We start from the raw sequence: 15,605 nt of genomic DNA, 5'->3' as shown, positions 1-15,605 counted from the left end.
TCATATGCGTGGCAATAAAAAAAGTGACCTTTATTTTCAATAGTGACTTGCTTTTTACGGTATATTACTAAAAAAAAATGACCATTTTTTTTTTCAAATTGCTCACTATTTATGGTAAAGTGGTTGCTATTTATCACATAATGGTCACTTTTGGTAAAAACCAAAAAAAAAAACACGGGTACAACCATCATACTCAAAAATTGTTGTTTCTTAAAGGAAAAAAAAACAAAGATGGAGTAGAAGCATATAGAAATTTGTAGGACTCGGATTAGACAATTTTTTTTTTAACCTTATCGTTTTAACATCATTTAATAATTATTTTTTATATTTTTGTGAGTATTCTATTACTCGGTACATGATACATGGTAAGAAGATAAAACCAGGGCGATAGCAATAAAGAGATTATAAGGAGCTTCTTAAATATTGAGCTACAAAATAAAGAGCTCCTTATATGAAACCGTAAGAAACCAGTTTCATGTTATGAAAAGAAAAGAAGAGAGGACCACATAAAAAGTATGAAACTTTTACTATTGAAGAAAAATAAGAAGTTCCATAATCAATGTTGTGTGTTGATGTGTCAATAAAAAAGTTTAGTATGACAACTGGATATTTAAATATATTATAAAAGGGCATAAATAGAAAATAGTTTCAAAATAACATTTGTCTATATACAATTTATATACTGATATGTGATGAGGCGAGAATAAAAGCGCGTAGTGTTTGGGTGGTACCTAGCTAGCAGAAAAAAAAAGTCTTTTACATAATCAAATATTTACAAGGGAGTATTTAATAATTAGTCATTTATTTTTGAAATAGTTAATATGAAGTGTGTATTAAAAATTGTCATTTTAACCGTTAAGGACACTTGATCTGATTCACTTACGGGATCAGCTTGAATAAAATCAAATGTGGATGTACAAGACGCAGAGGGATTGTTGAGGCAAGATGGGGTAGGATAGTCGAAGGACGGGCATAGGATATGGATTGTAGAGTAGTGGTTAGTTTCGGGGGGGTGATAGAAGGTTGAGAGGGGCGTCGTGGTTCGAGGTGTTGGGTTGGGTCACCACTATAGTGGAGGGTGTGCTTGTGGGTCTCAGAGTAGTCGGTCAGTGATGGCGAACGCTGCTTTCAAACGTCCAGGCGATGATGGGTGAGGGAGAGAGAGAGAATGAGAGAGAGGGCGGAGAAGTGAGAGGAGAATAGAGGAAGAGCGGTAATATGACCCAAAAAAGTATGTGTATAATAATGAGTAAAATTAAATGTATATTGCCTAATAAATAGTTCATGAAATCGACAATAATTTTATGTTCACCTTTTAGATTTTATCTCTCATAAGTTAAAAAGTAAAGAAAAAATAAAATTAAGCAACATAAATTATCAAAAGTGTATGAGTAGACAAAATAAATTTATCTAAAATTTAGTTATTTACTTTAATAAATAAGAAAATACGTAAGTTTTTACTCTTAATAATACTTTTCATTACCACCCGTGCAGTGCACGAGTTCAAAAACTAGTAAATAATGTAAATAGATACAGAATATAATGTTTTTGAAGGGATCTCTCAAAATAATCATATAGTATGAAAAAAGATAAATAGAAGTACGACAAATATAGGTTAATCATCATCTTTATCATCTTCTCACATATACCACATTAATATGGTATAATTATTATTTTATTACCTTGCAAAAACCAAATGAAGTCTTTACCTCTAGTTGTTGCATTTTTATTACTGTGAATTGATATCTTCTAATTTGACAAAATTTCATTAGGTTTCGATTCCAATTGGACCTTCATGACCACTTGGATGATTTTTTTCTCTCCCCGTTTGTGGATAAATGTTTTCTTAACTACGTTTCTTTATATGTTGACATGCGTTTATGTGTTCAAACTGTAAAGCCAAGTGAATTTTTTTAATTCGGTTTGATCAATTAGAAAAACATCTTAAAAATATTATAAAACGACATTTTCAAGGAAATTTAACATAAAAAATTTCAAGTTTACACTACCTTTTCATAAATATTCCAAGTTTCAACAACTCACGCGATTGTGTGGGACATAAGGTCAACTTGAATGGCAAGTAATACACTGAAAAGGGGTCTCTAAATGATCTCGATCAATCCAACCAATACGTCGCAAAAGAGCACACGACTACATTCATTTTAGGCCATGGGTGTGGGATATATCTGTATGCATCCCTTTAATTTAAGGATTATAACGAATTATAAAGTGATGATTACTAGTCATAAAATTAAATTGCATAAACAAAAGCATAAAGGATTAAGAAATAACCTTCGGTCCTAGCTTTTATGGCCTATGAACAATATCACAATGATATTCTCCTATCAGTTGCACCCAAGACGATATGAGAAATGCCCTTTGATTTTGCTAGAATCGATCCACAAATTTTCTGTAAAATTAGGGTTTTGTGTTTTGTTGAGATGAGAGGCAAAAATGAGATGGAAAATTAGGTTAGAAAATTAACCCCTCTAACTTCCTCTTAAACCGTGTATGAGGGAAGAGGAATAGGTTTTTTTTTCTTCTTATTTTCGGCCCACATACCGAAATAATAAGGAGTATAATTTCCTTATTTTCGATTATTCCAAAAATGTATAAAATGTGTTCAATATAAATTGTCATCTAGTGAGGATCGATCCTATAACCTCTTGGTTTGAGTACCCTCACTATTACCACTATGACACATTCATCTTGTTGATTAAATATAACCGATTACATTTAATTACGAATTAACATATTAATTCGTCCAAGCTTACATCATATACATTAATTAAATATAACTTATTATATTCAATTTACGAATTGACAGTTAATTCGTCTCAACTAATATTATTTAATCGGCATTAAATAATCGTCTCATCAACACATTGACTAACTGTTTAGTCATATAAGGCATCAATGTGATTACATTTCCATAACCACATCTCCCAAAAACATCCTTTAGGTGTGACCTTTAGGGACCAGTTGATCACCGACATCTGTATGATAATAACGTCAAACTTTCTAGCAAGTCAACCGTTATTAGGTAATCGTTAATCAACTGATTAAAATACGAAGTATACCCTTGTGAACCTGCAAGAGATTTACAAATGTTATCACACTAATTTGTGGAGGACACATGCTCCAACAATAGGGAATCAGGAGGGGCATAATAGATTGGGTCAACATGTGTTTGAAGTCAGATTTTAAGAGTGTTGACAATAGACTAAGAAGAGCAAAGAAAATGAATAGAAGAAAGTCAATGCGGATCCAAGGAGTTTAACACTGAGTTGACCAAAACCACCAAAAGATTAAAGAGAAAAGATCAAACTAAATCAAGACGAGTTGAAGTAATTAAGGTTTTAAAAGAGTCTAGGATGAAGGTCAAATTAAAGGAGTAGAAGGTAAGCAGGAGCTGACAAAGCTAGGGACAGACCCACACAATGTGGATGATGCTCTTAGAATGATGGTGATACATGCTAAATAAGGCGAAACAGTCGCACCTCGAGAGGAGAGACTAACATTATGTGGGAGTATATTCTCACCAAGCAAGCTACAAGAAAAGAAAATTGCGATGCTTGGTACATGTGGATCATAATCATTTAAGGTTGGCCATGAAAAGAAGGGTAAGATGAGGGTAAGAACACTCTTTAGAATAAGAGAAGTCTAAGAAGAAACTTTTAAAGTAGCACCGAGAGTTGATATAACAGTCACAATAGGGTTAAAAAGAAATTGAGAAACAAAAATATTTTGATGATGAAAAAAGAGCACATTAAACTCATTGTCAGAAACGTTTCAAGAGACATTGACAATAATAAAGATATGAAACACATGGTTGAGGCGGGGATGATAGGTCCAAAAAGAAGGGATCTAAGAGGTTTAAGGGTACACTGCATGACTGCATCTATATATATTAGTCGTTTATCATACTTTAAATTCAAAGATCAAAAGAGAGCAAAGGTCTACATGTATGTAACGCATGCAAATGTAAACGAATTAAAATACAAATGGATCGTCATTTTTTTATTTTGTTTTATCAATTAAATCTCTCCAAACTATTATCTAAGGGAAAAAATGTGCTATAAATACGTGTCGATTAATTTAACATTAACTACTATCTAAGCAATATTTATTGTTAATTAAATATGTTAGCATTAAAATTAATCTATAGTCCCATTTACACAATAAAGGCTAAAACATCCTTACGCATTTTACATTTATTTTAGAATCCGTGCAACGTACGGACATCACACTAGTTGATCGGTAAAGATCATTTGTCCTACTTTTGTGTCTCATTGTGTGTACCATGCCACCAACCTTTTGACAGATCACTTGTTATAAAATAAAATATTGCAATAATTATATTAATTTGTTGATGTGTTAGAAGATAATTGGAATGACACACATATTAGGACACCAAATAGGATCGAGGATGCCACTCCTATTTGATAAGTAAAATCGGGGTGATAAAAGAAAAGGTGAATAAAATCATCATTTGATTGATAATTACATGACGTGGCCCCACGAATTTCCTCTGGAAATTGCTGCTGTGAGGAATTGTTGACCGCGTGTAATGCTAACTGGAAAGTCCAATAGTTGTGAGTCTGTAAAATATCGTAAAGTATTGAGTCCTCAGCATAGGGTTTTACTCGCCAACGCGTTATACTTGAGGGTTTTCCTATGAGAGTTGTACTTGTTATGAAAAAAAGCAACTATTCAATTCGATATAATTATATTTTATTTGTAAACAATTGGATGAACTTGTTTTGCAATTGGATGATCTTCTAGATGAACTTCTTTCGAACCTGATGAGCTTCTTTCTCAATTGGATAATCTTCTGGATGATCTTCTTTCGCAATTGGATGATCTTCTTTCGCGATTGGATGATCTTCTGGATGATCTTCTTTCGCAATTGGATGATCTTCTTTCGCGATTGGATGATTTTCTGGATGATTTTCTTTCGCAATTGGATGATCTACTTTCGCGATTGGATGATCTTTTGGAAGATCTTCTTTCACAATTGGATGATATTTTGGATGATCTTCTTTCGCAATTGGATAATTTTCTTACGCTATTGGGTTGGAACTATTGGCCCCATTTCTGGGGTTTCTTCAAGTGGTAACATGATCACTAATGAGGTAAATACACTTGGGATATGGAGTACGTATATTATTTGGATTTTTTTTTTTTTTTTTTTTTTTGTAATTGCGTTTTAAAGTACAAAACTTCACTCTTTCATACCAATCTTAGTTTTCTAATTTAATTAATTTAGGCTTTATGATGTATAGGAGAAGGGTGGGGGATGGTTCGGTCGGAGGTCTGAGGGGCGAATCTGACCGGTAAGACCGGCCGCGGTACATAAAAAAAGAACGGAATTGTAATAAAATGAAAAATGAGGGTGTTGAAATGCAAAGAGTATTATGTACATGATTGAAAGAGCATAATAATAATAATGTGTTAATATTGCAGAAAATCCATGAAGCTTTATCTGCTCCAAATGAAGAACCAAACTCCCCAAAAAGGGATAATAATGAGGTGAGGTCTTCTGAGGATTTCGACGACCACATTGATCTACACATCAACAAGACCTTTTCTCAATCAGGTAATAAAACGTTAAGACGAACTTGTTCAATTTCTTAAAAGACGGTCTCACACTGTTTTATGGTTTCGTATCTTGTTGGGCATTTGATTTAGATGTTACAGTCATCTGATATACTGTAATAATTAAATCAAAGTTGTGTTAACATTTGTTTGAATAGAGGGATTTGGAGGGATGGATAGGCAGCTGAAGTGAATTTTCTTTGTTTGGTTAACAATGTAGACGAAAGTATTTCGAGTGCAGAGAAAATAACCACTGATCCTATCCCAAATCAATCTCCTTCTATCTCCCTCCCTCCCTTTCCCTTGAGTAAAACATCAAGGTGGGCCGAGAATCGATGGTCGTGTTGGGGATCGACCCCTGGTTTCCCCTTTGAATAGTTGCCTAGCAAACCACTACGCCATCCTATCAATGATACTTAACAAAGTCACTGAAATATACGGAGTACATAACACGAATTCTGGGGTGGACCAGGCCTAGGCCAACTATACTAAGATCCACCAATGATCCTACGCCCGATTGTATTACAACCGCCTTAAGGTTGTTGAACTATTTTATAAGTTATTCAGCTATCTTACAATAATAGGTCTTGTAACACCCCGGCCCAAACCTAGGATCGGGAGCGGTCACTTACGGTAGCTTGTACATGGCTCACAGATCAACACGGGTCTTTTCCAGCGCATTTTGTCCTCACTCATGCGCATCCCGGTAACCTTTTCAGGAGGTCACCCATAACTCACCTCCATAACAGTACTTTCAATCCCTTTAAGCACTAGTCAGATTTTAAGCCTATCAATGGACCTCTTCAAGGGGTTACCTCACCCGAATAAAGTCTTCGATTCAGTGGAGTATTACAGGTCTCCCTAGGAAGTCACAAACGAAGCTTGTCGCGGGTCAAATATCACCAACATGGGTCAAATATCAGAGTGCCTAGATGATTTGTCTTTATGACCCATGTGGGTTTTATTTGACCTCTCATAAGCTTAACATCCGTGACAAATGAGAATGTGCGATCTTACAAAGTTATTGCCCTTAAGAATTATTCTTTAAGTTTAATAGTTCTTTTCTTGATAGTTAGTCATTTTCTAGAGCACATGATATACTTACTAATATGGAGCATAATGTATTTGCATGATGCTGGAGTAGCTGCGGATGAGAGCAGTTTTAGTAAAGTGTATTGTGACTTAATCCATGGTGGCAACATTTTAGAATTCACAATCGTTACTGATTTAGAAATCATCATCACTACTGACGAGTGTAAGGGTGATGTGCAATGGGAGATCAGCATCCTTGGTGGCCACGTAAAAATGATCGTCAGAGCTGATGAGCGTTGGGGTAATCTGCAATGGGAGTACTACCATTGTCGCAACGATGTAAAAATCATCATCAGCACTATCGAGGATTGGGATTGGGATTGGGATTGGGATAGCAATGTTGTCGAGAGCATACATAGTGATTCATGGCCTATGCTCGAAGATCAGCGTCAGATGCCCTGGACCGAACCAGAGGGATGCCTTACTAACTATACCTTAGGGGATCCCTTTTTATCGCTGGTTTGTAATAATTGCTTACATAATTATCTAGTATCAATGATTCAAAGAATGATCGAGCATGAGATGGCTTTACGACTTGAAGCAGGAAGACCTCATGATCGCCTACAGAATGAGATTACAAACTCTGGTACGGCCGACACTGAAAGTCGTGCTGGTGATGTTACACTTGCTCCTTCTTTGAATATCGGTCACAACATTAATATAGGGGGATCACAAACTGTTGGAAGTGTTCAGCATGGAGATAACAAATTGCATATTGAAGTCAATGTCCCGCAATATGTTTTCATCAATGGCCCAACGAGCTTTGATGGACGCAGCTCAGCATCCTGAAGCCATCTATCGTTTTGGGTGTTGCTCTTTCACATACGACTTTTACTCTTTCACATACATTTTATCATAATATTTCCAATCATTACCCTTACTTCTACCAAAAAAACCTTAATTTTATTCTCTCCCTTCTTCCTAAAACCTAATTACATTTCCCTCATATACTTCAATTATGGATCTTAATTCTCATATCAAACAACTACAAATTACATTAATTTGCTTTGATAGGTGTTTTTTGTGGGAAGCAGATGCTGAAACTCATGAGCATCTGTTTACAGACTGTATCTACACTTCTAAGGTGTCTGCTGGAGTTGAGGATTGGATGCATCTTACTCTTACTGGTGGTACTGGTTATACCAAGCTTCAGTGGAAGATTTGTAGCTTGGCTAAGATGGCAATCTGGTATAACATCTGGTATATCAGGAACACGTGCAGATTGGACCATATAGTGAAGAAGCCTGAACATGTTGTAGCTGTGATCATAGCACAAGTTCGTCAAAGAATCATTCACAATATAGATAGCATAGAGAAGTTAAAGAATAGAGATTGGTTAGCCAAGTTAAATCTTTGTCTCATGTAATGGTGTTGGTTTTCCTAAGACTAACACATGAATGCTTTAGCTTGTAATATCTTTTCTATTAGAGAAAATTGTTGATTACAGCCTTTTAAAAATCACTTTTTGAAAATTACAGCCTTATATAATTTTTTTTGTAAATTACATCCAAAATATTACTTTTCTTCTAAAATTGCACCAACTTGAGGATTCCGGTGAATTTTGATGATGTTTTACCGATATACCCTTTATTATTTGAGAGCCTACTTACCCAGATTTCTTACCTCTCCTTAACACAAACCAATTAATCACCCCAAACAACATCAAAACATCATCAAAATTCACCGAAATCCTCAAGTTGGTGCAATTTTAGAAGAAAAGTAATATTTTGGATGTAATTTACAAAAAAAATTATATAAGGCTGTAATTTTCAAAAAGTGATTTTTAAAAGGCTGTAATCAACAATTTTCTCTTTCTATTAATACAAAAGCTCACATTTAACCAAAAAAAAAAAATACATTAATTTGCTTTATTTTACACAAAATTACATTGTGCAACTTGATTGTCTTGTGTATTCATTTATAAAATCAAAAACGGAAGTTTCTCCCACAAACTTTGTGCGACAAATAATTGGTCAGAGTAGGAAATTACGTTGTTATCAATTTGATATCTCAATCAAATTATTATACCTTTAATACTTGATAGTCTTTTTATTTTTTTTTCAATTAATGAATTGTAACATACTCCGTACATGGGAGAGTAGGAAAGGTGGGCGATGTGCGACGGGAGTGGAGTAGTTGGGGAAAATGACTTGCGTCTCTGGCCAGTTGTCGGTTGGGGAAAGCGTCGCCGACTCACCGGTGGGTTGTTAATGGTGGTCAGGTATGGAAATAGAGGTGATGGCAATGAGGTTGGCTTTCTTAATTATTACTCTGTAAGCCCGTATTAACATGTAGTATGAGACTATGAGAGATGCGTGATGAGAGAAAGTTGAAAAATGTAAGGGCTAAAATGGTAATTTGCGTATATGAAAGAGTAAAATGCGTATGTGTAAAAGCAATACCGATCTTTTTTAGGTTGGATCGGCATTCATAATTCTTATTAGGGAAATTTACCTCCCGTAAGTTAAAGTGTACGGTTATAGATCAACTCGCTAATGTCTTTTTAATATTTTGTAACATCACTTTTTCACTACTTTATTACTATTTTACTAGTGTGACGGATTCTAAAATAATTGTCTAAATAAATGTAAAATGTGTAACGATGTTTTAGCCTTTATTATGTAAATGGGACTATAGATTAATTTTAATGCTAACATATTTGATTAATAATAAATATTGTTTAGATAGTAATTAATGCTAAACTAATTGACATTTATTGGATAACACACTTTTTCCTTTAGATAGTAGTTTGGAAAGGTTTAGATAGTAATTACATACATCATTTACACGCCTCCTCTTTTTTTATCTTTGAATTTAAAGTATGATAAAACGACTAGGCCTCTTATATCCTTCTTTTTGGACCTATCCTCCCCTCCTCAACCATGTGCTTCAAATCTTTATTATTGTCAATCTCTTGAAACGTTTCTGCCAATGAGTTTAATGTGCTTTTTTTCATCATCAAAATATTTTTGTTACTCAGTTTTTTTTAACCCTGTTGTGACTGTTATGACAACTCTCGGGGTGATACTAGAAATGATTTGAGTTATTGTTGTGACATCTTTTGATAAATTGGTGTAATTGTGTTATCATAAATTGGATGGTGCTCAGTTGCGTGGATGTTTATAAATGTTGTTATAGTAGTTATGGGCGAACTTCGGGACGAAGTTTATTTTAAGAGGGGAAGACTGTAATACCCCATATTTTGATAATAATTTATACTCGTCACAAGAGAGACTTGAACATGCATAAATAACTACACGAACTATTATTTATACAAAATATTTTCTTTTAACATTTATTATCTTATCAATAGATATAAATTTATTGGTATTTTACAAAAATTGGAGACTCGAAAGCATTTTATAAAAGATGGACTCCCTGTAATCGCTCGAAAAAAAGACTTTCTTTAATAATACAATAGATAGATATTGATTGATTGCTCAAACCTTGAAAGTATAGAAGTGTGTCTTAGAGCAAGTCCAATGGTAAGCTAGTTGCAACTAGCTTACCTTTGCCATATCATATTTTAGGCTACAATTACTTTGAGCTACCAACCTACTACAATGGTTTAGCTTAACATTTATACTAGCTTAAATAATTAAAAATGCCAAAACTAAATTGCTATTGGTTGATTTTTTGTTGTGGGCCCAATTAAGCTACTAGCTTAATGAAGCTAGTAGCTTAAACTAAGCAAGTTTACATGGCCAACTCCAATGGTGTAGCCACTAGCTTGCAATTTCTAAAAATTGCAAGCAAGTCCCTAAGTTACACCATTGGACTTGCTCTTATGCAACTTCTGAACCGATTTTGGCTTGCACATTATTGAAGGATTTGGAAATTAATATTACTTAGCCCATCAGTCTTTTATCATTTCATCATTCATTCATTCATTTAATATATTAAAGCAAAATCCACTATACAATCAAATGATTACGTGTCAAGCTGTGGTCGTTTTACCGTATTTATACGCATATATGAATACGTACGGAATGGAGTATAACAGAACTGACAGACATTAAAAAACTACCCACTACCTCAACACCTCATTCTCCTCCTTGGTTTTATCCCGTCTTCAACCTTTAACCAACCCAATCTCCCGAGTCCCGCCCCCATTTTTTTTTTAATCAAAAATAAGATTATTAGCAACATTTATCTCCGGCCAGATTACTTAACAACAGCGGTAAAACCCGGTTTATTTAAAGTCGTCGATACCTTTAGATTACCATTAACGGTGAATTCGTCACCGTCGGTTACTTATCCGGTAATTCCCTTATTTTTTTCTTAATTCGTTTTAGTTTGTTACGTTTGCTAGATGTGATGTATTAGCTCCTACCAAAGTAGCCGTTGAAGAGAAGGCTATAACAGCCATATAGCTGTTGCTCACAATCCAGCAACAGCTATATGGCTGTTATAGCCTTCTCTTCAACGGCTACTTTGGTAGGAGCTAATATGATGTAAATTGGGTATTAGTTTTAAAAGTTAATATATCTCTTGGTGATATTGAAACCCTAGAATGGTGATTTTTCAAACTTTAGGATGGTGTCAGCATTGCGTGGTGTTGTTTTCGATTGTCTTAAGTTTTGCTACTATAATATTTTGCGTGATAGTGTGGTTTTAAGGTAATTTAAGGACCCTTAATTTAGCTGATTATGGAATTATTGGCCGGAAATAATAGGGGATCTTGATTGATTGATTTGTAATCCTCAAATTAATAGTCTGATTGAACCCAAATTAATGCTGATGAACTACATTGAGTTTGAGTGGGAGTGTGGGGGTGATAGTCATAACATTATGGAACTATCAAAGCTCAAATTAATAGTCTGATTAAGGTTTTGTGTGATAGTTGTTCTTTGCTCCGTCTGTGTTCTTCTTTTATACTCCACTTCTAATTGAAAGAAAATGACATTTTCACAATCCTATAGTGGTAATTTCTTACATTTTGTTTCACCTTGCAGAAATAGCTATCTACTATAATGGACGAGCAAGTGTTTTATAAGAAGTTACAAGGCCGTGAACAACGTTGTTCTCCAATGATAAATAAGAAGTAAGTAATTTTTATGTTATTGTACATATTGTTTGTATATTTGTTGATACTATCAATTACGCAACTCTTTCAGACTCAGGGATAACCTTTAACTTATTTGTACTCTCTAGCAGTTTTGGTTATCTCACATTTATAGTCTCATTACCTACTCTCATCATTAGCTTTCTCCACCATAATTATTTTTCTGATTTAGTTATATATTCTCTTCGACCTCTAGACTACCCAAACGATTAATTCACTGTATAATTTGCCAACTACCCAGTAGGAAGCTTTTCAAGTGTTGCCCTATGATTAATTCATTCTATCGTTACCGCATACTACCGCCATAGCACTATCCACGTGTCATTTTTAAATTGTCAGCATAGAGTCGGTAGTCCACCTCAACCTCCCCGTCGTTTCTCAATTCTAAGGTCTTATCAAATTCTAGAGGGGACACTATCAGCCAATCTCTTTATTCCCACTCCCTCCCAATTTCATTATTTGAGAAATGGTACTTTTCTCTTTCTTATCAATTTTGATTTTGATTTTAGTACAAACAATACTATAAGTTACAAGTTAATAAGAAACTATATTTGAAGTTAGTATCTAATTTGGGTAATTAACTACTCCGAAATTCCGTCCGTTTTGATTTTATGATTAAACTGAAACTTGATTCTGACGCGGTATTGTTAATGTTTTTTTTAAGACCGAATAAAAAAGCTGTCAAATTTGATCCATTTGATGTCGTATCTTGGCGCAGTTCTTTCTTGGTGTTCCTAATATGCTCGACCGTTCTAGCATTCGATGACCGCTTTTATAGCTATGTTCTTATGTTTGACGATCAACTTCTTATCGTTTCAACATAGCACTTTTGTCATAAGTTTTTTGTGCATATATATTCATGTTCTTTCTATTACACACTCAATTAATCCGGGAGTAATATCCCAAGGAATATGAGTATATGACTTACATGGTTATACTTGATATTTGATAGTTTCTTTTTGTTATTTTTAAGAAATTCAAGGGATATGAGTATATGACTTTTGGTCAAACTTGATACTCTCTTTTTATTTTAATTTGACGATTTATGTTAGGCCGATCCCAGCCTATGTTGGGACTAAGGCTTTGTTGTTGTTGTTGTCTCACTTCTCGGCATAGATTATAAAAATTATCCAATTGGGGGTGAATGAGATGTTAATTCTGTGATGGCTAGCCATAGCCACCATAGGTCTGACATCCACACTTTCAGTTGTTTTTTTCTTATTTTTCACAGTGATTGATTGATTTAGTCGGCATATGGGCATATTTATGAATTTTAGACTTCACGGTGTTGAGATCAGAAGTTTGAAGCTGTGTGTATTAATTATGAGAACTTTTACTATCTGTGGACATTATTATTTATGAATCTTCATCATCCTCAAATTAATACAAATTTTGTTAAGGTTCTCTTTATCTCTCTTTTGTTTCATTAATTCATACGAGTATATCTATTTTCGCTTGGCAGATATTTGTGAGCCTGTCATACCCGGAAGAGCGTCACACAAATACCACGGTTTGTTTCAGCTTGGAAATTATGGTACAAAGGTATAACTTCTTAAAGTGCCAGTAAATTGGACTCTACATGATTATGGTTTTCTCCAATCATTTTTTTGGAACCAGTAAAAGGGTATATGTTACCACTTTTTTGCTATTATATTTCTCAAACGTAGCTTTCTCCAATGGGAGGATTAGGGAGGATTACAGGTTGATACGAGCCACCAAATGATGAGGAAAGTAATTTCAAAGAACGTGTCGGAACCAAGAAGTTTACTATAGTCGTGTGAATTTTGCTATTCACAACTACGAATTAGGATCCTCTTCATTTTTGGGAGAGTCCATTTCCTCTCCCAAACTCATTTAATAATATTTATTCTTCTAGCTTTCATTTTCCCTTTATTTTTATGTGCAAGTTTCGAACTGTTAGTTGTTGCCAAAATGCGACCGTGACCGTTGAAAGGAAATGAGCTCAATATGGGCTCGCTACGAATTAGGATATGGACTCCACAACTACAACTTTCCTATTTTATTAAGCGAAACTATTTTTATCCAGATTTTTTTTTGTATGCACCTTTTTCTGAAAAAATTATCAGTTATTTATTCAACATAACAAGTATTCTAGCTTGGTTATTTTTATATAATTTCAACATTAAGTTACCTTAATTTTATTGATTTGTGTATTATCTATAGAAGATTTATGCAGGGTTTTAGCTTAATAATTTATGAGTAGTAATGTGTTTGATGACTTGATCCTTTGAGTGGTGACACTGCATTTATATGTTGCGTTGTTGACAATTTATTATTTACTCATGTAGTTTGACAATGCTTTATCAGATTTTGTTATCCGATAATTCAGTATAAAATCCGTCACTATAGGAGCGTGGAAAACATGTTGTTTATTTGAGATGCTCCCTGTATTCTAATTTGTACGGAGCATTTGTTACACTACATTGTTGCCTATGTGATAAGAAAATGATTGATAGCGTAATTTTGTGTTATCATATAATGAAGTCAAAGCTACACTATGCGTTTTGTTTGTCGTTTGTCGTGCTTCCATATTCAATGCATATTTTTTTAACCTCCTTACTACTCTTTCTGTTTAGGATTGGAATGGGTAATGATTATTGAACGATCATTACACCCTCTTGAGAACCATTTTGCCATCGTCTAATGAAGTCACTATGTCTGCTAAGTGCTAAACCAAGCCGTCGTGTCTGAAATCCCAAATGCAATATGACGACAACTTGGCAGATAAGAACGACTAATGGTTGACATGAAGACTAGGCAGAGATTCATCGACACACTCAGGGTCACGAGGTCCAATAATCACTCTTAGTTATACCTCTTGCATTGTTACGTTAGAAAATTATACGTATTATTTTAGTCTTTCTTTTAGCTCATTTATCAAAATCAAAGTGTAAAAGAATTATGTATTCGTGTTGCTTTAGGAAACAACTCATCATTAAAGAACAAATTATCCCACCATAGTGAAAAAAATACTAGGCTAATAGGTATATACTCCGTATGTGATATGCCTAATTGCCTACCAATAACCAGATTTATAGCTAGAATTCTCTTTGCTTTAGATTTCTTTTAACTTATTACTCATGTCAAACAACTTCCGATTAATTTTTAATCAATACATATCAAACAAATAGATGATGTTTTAAAATCTCACACAATACACAAACACAAACACGCGCCAATTCAAATAGTCATAACAGTAGCTATGCTAGAACAAAACATTAAACAGTCTCCAAAAACATAAACATCATAAAATAAACCCAAATTTCGAACTCGGGCATTTCACTTCAGCAGTGTCTCCTATGGCAATCTATCTTGGACGCTTGATTGTAACAGGTCCGATCGTCTGATTTCCACCATCATTTGAATTATATCCGGCTGGAACTCTATCATTTTCATTAGCATCAATATTGATTTCGCCAACATTTTGAGCACCACCCTGATTCCTGTTGTTCCCTATGTCATCACCTGCGGCATTATTGTTGGCAGCCGGCTGTTCCAAACCTGCATTCAAGTTTTAGCATTATTCAATTTCACCATTTACAGAGGGAAATCTTCAAGGCCATCAAACTATCATTCATGATAATGACCAATGATACCATAGCGAATGTTCTATCTACTCCTAGTTCGATGGGACAGAGGATCGACACTGCATACTACTTACAGTAATACACCCTAGTAAGTCCTAGTAAAATTAACGCCCTAATATTAACATGATCAAGGCTCAATCATCAATCGTTCGATGATATAGTCCCTGTAATACTGACCGGCCTAGTACTTAGAATATATGAACTTGAATATACTTCAATCCCGGATGGACAAACTTGATTTC

General features: G+C 34.4%; 1 protein-coding gene and 1 long non-coding RNA gene across 2 annotated transcripts; both read left to right on the top strand.

Moving 5' to 3' along the window:
- Window positions 1–4,548: 4,548 nt before the first annotated feature.
- LOC141599369 (uncharacterized) lies at window positions 4,549–8,148 on the top strand. The gene is made up of 3 exons (XM_074419361.1): window positions 4,549–5,135; window positions 5,467–5,599; window positions 6,743–8,148. Exons 1-3 carry the CDS (start codon window positions 4,806–4,808, stop codon window positions 7,477–7,479), a joined length of 1,200 nt encoding a protein of 399 aa, XP_074275462.1. The 5' UTR covers window positions 4,549–4,805; the 3' UTR covers window positions 7,480–8,148.
- A 2,589-nt stretch (window positions 8,149–10,737) lies between these two features.
- LOC141599370 (uncharacterized) lies at window positions 10,738–14,723 on the top strand. The gene is made up of 4 exons (XR_012523808.1): window positions 10,738–10,951; window positions 11,646–11,734; window positions 13,218–13,297; window positions 14,353–14,723. It is a non-coding gene; the product is annotated as an uncharacterized LOC141599370 (long non-coding RNA).
- The last annotated feature ends 882 nt before the right edge of the window (window positions 14,724–15,605 follow it).

This window comes from Silene latifolia, chromosome 9 (genome assembly GCF_048544455.1).
Source record: "Silene latifolia isolate original U9 population chromosome 9, ASM4854445v1, whole genome shotgun sequence".
Classification (NCBI taxonomy): domain Eukaryota; kingdom Viridiplantae; phylum Streptophyta; class Magnoliopsida; order Caryophyllales; family Caryophyllaceae; genus Silene; species Silene latifolia.
The sequence above is the reverse complement of the archived record's forward strand: the minus strand, read 5'-3'. Positions and strand labels throughout refer to the sequence as shown.

Excerpts from the sequence above, each read along its gene's own strand:
- LOC141599369 (XM_074419361.1), top strand. The coding sequence starts at position 4,806 with ATGAGCTTCTTTCTCAATTGGATAATCTTCTGGATGATCTTCTTTCGC. Across the intron at positions 5,136-5,466 it reads GTAACATGATCACTAATGAG|AAAATCCATGAAGCTTTATC; the intron begins GTAAATACACTT and ends TTAATATTGCAG. Across the intron at positions 5,600-6,742 it reads CAAGACCTTTTCTCAATCAG|CTGCGGATGAGAGCAGTTTT; the intron begins GTAATAAAACGT and ends ATGCTGGAGTAG.